This window comes from Trachurus japonicus, chromosome 17, assembly GCF_045865225.1.
Source record: "Trachurus japonicus isolate A0001 chromosome 17, Traja_1.0".
Classification (NCBI taxonomy): Eukaryota; Metazoa; Chordata; class Actinopteri; order Carangiformes; family Carangidae; genus Trachurus; species Trachurus japonicus.
Genome location: NC_140923.1, coordinates 5,248,197 through 5,257,147, shown reverse-complemented (window position 1 = coordinate 5,257,147; position 8,951 = coordinate 5,248,197). Strand labels below are relative to the sequence as shown.

The 8,951-nt window shown below is 45.1% G+C and overlaps 1 protein-coding gene across 1 annotated transcript; it reads right to left on the bottom strand.

Moving 5' to 3' along the window:
- Positions 1–4,260: 4,260 nt before the first annotated feature.
- On the bottom strand, positions 4,261–6,436 carry LOC146969849 (tripartite motif-containing protein 16-like). Its single transcript, XM_085804559.1, has one exon. It carries the CDS (start codon positions 5,950–5,952, stop codon positions 4,261–4,263), a length of 1,692 nt encoding a protein of 563 aa, XP_085660685.1. The 5' UTR covers positions 5,953–6,436.
- Between the last annotated feature and the right edge of the window lie 2,515 nt (positions 6,437–8,951).

Below are 8,951 nucleotides of genomic sequence, written 5' to 3'. Positions count from 1 at the left end.
CATAGAGAGCCTAAGCGGAAGCAGGAAGTAACGGTCACCATGGGACCTCAACTCTGAAAAACTCGCCATTCAAATGAACGGGACTGAAAATTTTATTTCGTGATCCGAAAAAAATATGTCCTCTACCTGTTTAAAACATCACGTTTCATCCCGAGAAATCAGCAGTTTGTTGTAAAGCTATTGTAGAATAAAATTCAGAAGAATCTGTAAGCAGAAAGACTACAAGTCGCGTAGGTGACGTCACACACCAAATGCCGCCCTTTCCCGTGTCAGTTGGTGACGTATTTTTTGTGGGACACAGATCTGTAGTCCGTGGAGCGGTCTTTACACAAAATACATTCTTCTGTTGCCGTTTTACGATGAACGGCTGATTTCTCTTCATGAAACGTGATGTTTTAAACAGGTAGAGGACATATTTTTTTCTCATGGCGCAATTCAATCGGATACTTCCTGCTTCCGCTTAGGCTCTCTATTTCTGACATTTTCAAAATTCAAAATGGCTGTCTAAACCGGAAGTGACACGATTTTAACCGCCAGTGGGCCGATTTTGATGGATTTCAAAATCTGGTCACTTCCGGTTTAGACAGCCATTTTGAATTTTGAAAATGTCAGAAATGGATTCAGCATCATCAATAACCCCTAACCCCTTGCCCATATAGGCAATTATGCTAATTGACCAATATATATAAATTAGCATCTGGCAGTTTCTGAATACTGGGGACCCATACTATCTATTTCTAACATAAAACTTTGGGGTACTCAACATTTCCGGGTACATTGTTTGCAAGTAGACTATTATTAGCCTAATCAACAGACAATAGCATTAGGCTGCATAAACAGCTACCAATGCTAACATTAGCTTTAAAACGGCTCCTTTAACTCGCCTCCTTTTTTAAATTTGAACCATTTCCAAATGTTTTTACATCATAAATCTGGTGTTGTTTCACACAACAGCCTCAAAACATCACAGATTGTTCCTCACCACGCCTTTCTGCAAATGTAGACTTATCACTACTTTCATTCAGATTTATAGCATCTGTGCCTTTAAACGTCTCAGTATTGAAATGGTTCCAAAACAGTAGGCCTACCTGACAATGTTTACCAATGTTAAAATCATTGAAAAGTTTGTTGTTGTTGTGTTTAATGAGAAAAGAGGCATGGTCTTATGTTAATAACTACAGACCCAAAGATAAAAGTCGTGGTGAAGAGTCAGAGTGAAGTTCATGTACATTTTGTAATTATTGTAATTCTTTTTCACTGTTTTATAAATAATCACAGGAACAAGTTAAACGTTTGTGACCTCAGATCTTCTCCTCATGAAACCTGAGCAGATGAATCAGGAGCTCCAATTACCATCCAGTCTGATAGCGTAGCTCTGATGAGCTGCTCACTCACTGGAAGCTACTTTAACAAAGTGTTGATGGTTTTTTTCTGCTGAAACCGACACCTGGAGTCGAGGATTCAGTTTAAAAGCAAAAAAAAAAAATTAAATAAATAAAAATAAAGGGAGTTATTTTCAGACGCCCTCGTTGCAGGAGGCACAAAGATTACAGCATCCTCTCACTTTTTTGTTCATTATATTTTCATGGGTGTAATGGTTGCTAGGCAACAGGCAGCAGTATCTCTGAGTCGGTAGGAACGCAGAGAGGAACTACAGACGGACTGAGTGGGTTTTGATTAGAAGAAGAATAAATCTTTGATCTTCTCTCTCTGCGCTGGTAAAAAAAAAAAAAAGAAAAACACAGGAATTTTTTTTATTATTATTAATTTTTTTCTTGGTTTGCTTGTAAAAAAAAAGTGTTTTATTAGCAGACGTGAACTTTTCTGTCTCATCAAAGTCAAACTAATAATAGAAAGAGCAGGCTGACACACACACACACACACACACACTGAGCTTTTAGTTTGAGTAATGAAGCTGCTTGTGGAAAACAAAGGGTTAAATTTCCTTTCCTTGATATAAAGGCTGATCTCCTGTCAGCTCCAGCTCTGATCCTCTGTCTCTGAATCTGATTGGATTCTTATTTTGAGCCTCTGTCTTCAGGTCTGCTGCTCCGACACACACACACACACACACACACACACACACACACACACACACACACACACGCTCCTCAGGGATCAATAAAGTTCATTTCATTATATATCTTATCTCTGAACGCAGCGAGCGTGTTGCTGCTGTGTGTTTAAGTGGAGGGGATCGATACGGAGGCTAAGTGGCGTCTGATTTGTCGGACAGATCAGACCCTGTTTCCTCAAAGGCCAAATGAAATGAAAGCAAATAAAATGAGAATGAAAAGTCGTCACAGCTACAGTGAGTTACAGTGCTTCTCTTCCTGTACATGTCTCGTTGCTTTTAAACAGGGTTTGGTCTGTCTCGGCACCGGGCGGAAAGTAAAATCTGTGAAACTGATGGTGACGAGGTCGAGGATCGAACAACACAACTGATGGAACAACTGATAGTTTTTGTTCTTGATTAGCATGAAATACGTTAATTGTTAGCTGTTTTATCTAATGAACATTTAATTGACATTTACATTTTGTTGTTTTTACTAAAATTTGTCAACTGAACGAGAGGTAAAGCTTCAAACAGGCCAAGAAACCAAATCCTGCAAAGTTGTTGGATGGTGGGTCCAGGTGGTGAGGGGGGATGGCCTTTGTTGTGACATCACAAAGTGACAGGAAGTCCTGACGGCTGGTTTTAAGGCTCAGTTTCTGAATACAGGCTGTGTGCATTTCTCTGTGGACTGAGGCTTTGATACTTTCAGAGTGTTAATATAGAACCTAGAGCTGCTTTATAATCACACTACACATGGACATCTATCTTTATACTGTATGGAGCTTTAACACAAACATCTACCTTTATACTGTATGGAGCTTTAACACAAACATGGAGCTTTAAGTTTGCATCATTTCATTGGCCGTATCGTACACACACACATTCTCTCTCTTACCATTAAACCATAATAATCATAAAAACTTGTCAAATACGAGATATAAACTCATAAATATGTAATAAAAAGTAAATTTATGAGGTTAAAGGTCATAATTGTGAGATTATTCAATGTCACTTGGAGATATAAAGTAATATAAGATTTTTAAAGTCATGCGATAATGATACATACACTGAACAAAAATATGAACGCAGCACTTGGTTTGTTTGTTTTTATTAGAATCCACATTAAAGTAAACAAAGAATTCAAAGTATAATAACAAGATAATAACTGATCTGTCACCATTTGTTCTTCAGTTTATGAAATCACTGAACAATATTCAATCAATCAATCAGCTCCCCATTGATCATGATATTTACACTTTGATTGAAGCTCATAACAAAACATCAATGTAAGGGCGCACTCACACTAGGGCCAGTTGATCCGTGCCGTGCTGAAGCCCGAATGCCCCCCCTCCCCTGTCCCCCGCTGGCCCGCACTCACACTACCTCGAACCCAAGCGTGCTCAAGCACGGTTGCCTCCGACACAAACGTCATCACGTTGATATAACAACACGGCGGATGCGCTCTGACTGCTGAAAGAACGGCGCTTTGACCGGTTGTCATGGTTATCTTGAAGTTTAATCAAAGTGACGTTAACTAGCGATGTTTACGGCGCGACGTAATCGTTAAGTGACTGTTGTTTACATGCGGCTGTAGACACGTGGTGGAGAACGAGCCCGCAGCGCATTACGTGTGCGCATTCCTGGCCAAGCATACCGTGCCCAAGCACACCTCTCCCAACCGTGCCGGGCCAGGGAAGTGTACCGTGCTCAGGCACGGAACGCTTGCACTCACACCATTAATAGAATCCGGACTTTAGGGGGCAAACGTGCTTGGGCACGGTACGATTGCCTAGTGTGAGTGCGCCCTAAATGTGATTGTAGATTTCTTAGTTTCCACAGTGAGAACAAACCTCAGTGATAAAGGAAGGTCTGGTGATTTCTCTGTTGAGGCCCAAACAACAACACACAAACACATCAGCACAAATATGCAACAAACATTTCAAGCTCAGAGAAGTTTCTATTTCCATGTGGAGAAATGTGAGTTTAGGTAAAGAAACATCATCATGAGCAGTGATCTCCTCCACGGCTCCAGCTCCATCTCAACAAACTCAAACATCAACACAACAAGAAATGACGAGAGGTCAAAGTCCCGCCCACAATGTTTGATTGACAGGTGATCTCTGTGCAGTGCAGAGACACAACAGCAATGAGCTTTTAGCAACAAACATGGAGACTAAAGAAAGTGATTAACTAAATTACAGATTTTAACCAACTGCACCTTCAATGATCTTTGTCTGTTTGAGTTTAAAAAACTCTACTGTGGATTTAGAACCAAGAAAAATTCCAGCATGTAGAGGCTGAGTGAATGTGGTCTGGACTCTGTGGAGGAGAGTCATGGTTTCAGAGACGCTGTAGAAGGACAAAATACCTGCTCTGTGATCCAGGTACACTCCTATTCTGGAGGACTGAGGACCTGAGACTGGAGTCTGGATCTTGTTGAACCAAAATTCATGTCTGTTGTTTAAACAAACTAGCGCCCAAGATTTGTCATTGTATCCAAACCAACTTTCTCTCTCTGCTCTGCTGATATTCTTGTATGTGACTGCTACTTCAACTCCTCCTCCTCTCCTCTCCACCTCCCAGTAACAACGTCCAGTCAGACTCTCTCTACTCAGGACCTGAGGATATGTAGTGAATCTGTCTGGGTGACTAGAATAAGACTGATCTTTCATATATGTTACTTTCCTGTTTGCCTCAGATAATAAGAGATGTGTGTTTGCTGTGTTTGGATCCAGTGTGATTTCCTGTGAATATCTTAAGAAGTCAGCTCTGGTCCTGGGCTCTGGTGGTGACAGTAAAACATCCACTTGAGTCTCTGTCAGTGAGATGTTTGTCCATGTGTCTCTCAGAAGGTCCTGTAGTTTATCTCTGAGCTCTGACACAGCTGCTGTCACATCCTCAAAGTGTCTGAGAGGACGGATATTGATGCTGGATGAGTGTGTAGATGGACTGAGTGCTGACAGTGAGGGGTAGTTGTGTAGAAACTGGGTGTGATCCTCTGTGTGTGACAGCAGCTTCAGCTCAGCGTCTTTCCTCTTCAGCTCAGTGATCTCCTGCTCCAGCTTCTTCTGAAGCTCTTTGACTCCACTCACTTGAGTTTCCTGCTGGGATCTGATCTGCTGCTTCAGCTCAGAGCTTCTTTTCTCCATGAGACGGATCAGCTGAGTGAAGATCTTCTCACTGTCCTCCACTGCTTTATCAGCAGAGCCATTGATGGCCTCCACCTCCTGTTGAAGCACCTTCACATCTTTCTCCGTGTCCTGGATTCTCTGCTGGATTTTTTGTCGACTCAGCTCCAGCTCTCTCTGCCTCTCAGTCCTTTCTGCTGCAGCTGAGACTGTGTCGTGGCCTTTATGTTCATCCAGAAGGCAGACAAGACAAATACACTGCTGATCAGTGCGGCAGAAAATCTTCAACACCTCATCATGATGAGGGCAGATGTTCTCCTGGAGCTTCTTGGAGGGCTGCACCAGCTTGTGTTTCTTTAATGGAGCTGCTTCATAGTGAGGCTGCAGGTGTTTCTCACAGTAGGAGGCCAGACATTGCAGACAGGACTTGACAGCTTTGAGTTTCCTCCCAGTGCAGACATCACAGGCCACATCTTCAGGTCCAGCATAGCAGTGATCAGCAGGAGCAGCTTGGAGTCCAGTCTTCTTCAGCTCCTCCACTAAAGCTGCTAACATGGTGTTTTTCACCAGGACAGGTCTTGGTATGAAGTTCTTCCTACACTGAGGACAGCTGTAGATTTCCCTCCCATCCTCTCCATCCCAGTGGGTTTTAATACAGTTGAAGCAGTAGCTGTGTCCACAGGGAATAGTCACTGGATCCTTCAGTAGATCCAGACAGATGGAACAAGAGAAGATCTCCTGGTCCAGATGAACTCCTTTCTGCGCCATTTCACCTCTCAAAGACGACGACTGAGTTTCTGTTGCTCAGAAGTGAGTGTCAGAGGTTGTTAACACCTCCTGGTATCTGATCAGGTGTGACTCAGTTCTGTTTGTTCAACCTTTGTACGACACAAATTTCAACAACAGCACAAATTGTTTTATGTCTCAGTTCATTTGCAGGAGACAGAACATGTTGGCATTGTTACAACTATCTGACCTTGTTTCAGTGGTAGTAATAAACTAGTCAAATTAATACACTTCATTTTTACAGCCCCTCCTTGAACCGCCACCTTGCTGTGGTGGAGGGGTTTGAGCACCCAAATGACCCTAGGAGCTATGTTGTTGGGGGCTTAATGCCCCTGGCAGGGTCTCCCAAGGCAAACAGGTCCTAGGTGACGGGTCAGACTAAGAGCGGTTCCAAAACCCCTTATGAGCGGAATATCATAGAGGCAGACCACGTTGCCCGGATCGGCATTACCGGGGCCCCACCCTGGAGCCAGGCCTGGGGTTGGGGCTCACAGGCGAGCGCCTAGTGGCCGGGTCTTGGCCCACGGGACCCGGCCAGGCGCAGCCCAAAAGAGCGACGTGGGCCCACCTTCCAGTAGGCCCACCACCCGCAGGAAGGATCACAAGGGGTCGGTGCCTTGTGTTCTGGGTGGCAGCCGTGGGCGGGGACCCCGGCGACTGAAATCCCGGACAACGACTCTGGCTTTAGGGACATGGAATGTCACCTCGCTGGGGGGGAAAGAACCTGAGCTCGTGTGGGAGGTTGAGAGGTATCGGCTAGAGATAGTCGGGCTCACCTCCACACACAGTCTGGGCTCTGGAACCCAACTCCTTGAGAGAGGTTGGACTCTTTTCCACTCTGGAGTCGCCCACGGTGAGAGGCAGCGAGCTGGTGTGGGCTTGCTCATAGCTCCCCAGCTCAGCCGCCATGTGTTGGAGTTCTCCCCACTGAGCGAGAGGGTCGCTTCCCTGCGCCTTTAAGTCGGGGATATGTCCCTCACTGTTGTCTCGGCCTACGGGCCGAAAAGCAGTGCAGAGTACCCGGCCTTCCTGGAGGCCCTGGGAGGGGTGCTGGAAAGTGCTCCAACCGGGGACTCCATCGTTCTGTTGGGGGACTTCAATGCCCATGTGGGCAGCGACAGTGTTACCTGGAGAGGTGTGATTGGGAGGAACGGCCTCCCCGATCTGAACCCGAGTGGTGTTTTGTTATTGGACTTCTGTGCTAGCCACAGTTTGCATAAGGGTGTCCATCAGTGCACGTGGCACCAGGACACCCTAGGCCGGAGGTTAATGATCGACTTTGTAGTCGTGTCATCTGATCTCCGGCCATATGTCTTGGACATTCGGGTGAAGAGAGGGGCTGAGCTGTCAACTGATCACCACCTGGTGGTGAGTTGGATCCGCTGGCAGGGGAGGAAGCTGGTCAGACTTGGCAGACCCAAGCGTATCGTGAGGGTCTGCTGGGAACGTCTGGCAGAATCCCCTGTCAGGGAGGTCTTCAACTCCCACCTCCGGGAGAGCTTTGACCGGATTCCGAGGGAGGCCGGAGACATTGAGTCCGAATGGACCATGTTCTCCACTTCCATTGTTGACGCGGCCGTCCGGAGCTGTGGCCATAAGGTCTCCGGTGCCAGTCGTGGCAGCAATCCCCGAACTCCTCAGCCTCACGGGCAAAGTCTTTGCCAGGGTACTGGAGAGGAGAATTCGGACGATAATCGAACGTCGGATTCAGGAGGAACAATGCGGTTTTCATCCTGGTCGTGGAACGCTGGGCCAGCTCTACACCCTCCGCAGGGTGCACGATGGCGCATGGGAGTTTGCCCAACCAGTCCACATGTGTTTTGTGGACCTGGAGAAGGCTTTCGACCGGGTCCCACGTGGTATCCTGTGGGAGGTGCTTTGGGAGTATGGGGTTGGAGGCCCTCTGCTGAGGGCTGTACGGTCCCTGTGCGACTGGAGCAGGAGCTTGGTTCGCATTGCCGGCAATAAGTCAGACCTGTTCCCCGGTGCGTGTTGGACTCCGGCAGGGCTGCCCTTTGTCACCGGTTCTGTTCATTATTTTTATGGACAGAATTTCTAGGTGCAGCCAAGGGCCGGAGGGGGTACGGTTCGGGAGCCACCTGATTTCATCTCTGCTTTTTGCGGATGATGTTGTCTTGTTGGCTCCCTTGAGCCAGGACCTTCAGCATGCACTCAGGTGGTTTGCAGCCGAGTGTGAAGCAGCTGGGATGAGAATCAGCACCTCATAATTGTGAGATATGCAAAGTCACTTGGAGATATAAAGTAATATAAGATTTAAAAAGTCATGAGATAAAAAAAGTCAAAATTATGAGGTAAAAAGTCATAATGATACATAACATAGGCTACACTGAACAAAAATATGAAAGCAACACTTTTGTTTTTGCACCCATTTGCCCACACCCCCCCACCCCACAGCCACTGCACCAGGTTGGTTTGTTTGTTTTTATTAGGATCCACATTAAAGTACACAAAGTATTCAAAGTAGTACAAGATAATAAGTTATTATGGTGGCAGATCAGTTATTATTAATAACTGATCTGTCACCATTTGTTCTTCAGTTTATGATATCACTGAACAATATTCATTTAACAGACTTTATTGACCAATCAATCAATCAGTTACCCATTGATTATTATCATGATAGTTACACTTTGATTGAAGCTCAAAACAACACAACAATGTAAATGTGATTTCTTAGTTTCCACAGTGAGAATGTGGTATATTGATGTGCTGATGAAAAGAAGGGATCACCACCAACACTTCTTCACTTGCATTCAAAAAGAGTTTATTAACAAGAAGAAGAACAGTGTTTTGGGGGATACTTGACACTGTATCTATGTTTAAGTTAGCTTGGTCAAGAGGTTAAATGTCACAAGGTATAGATTAGATTCTGTTTTTAGATCCTGTCTTTGTCTGACCATCTTGGTCAAACATATCCTTATATTGGGAAAAAGGTGGAGTTTTAGAAAGTGTCTCATCAC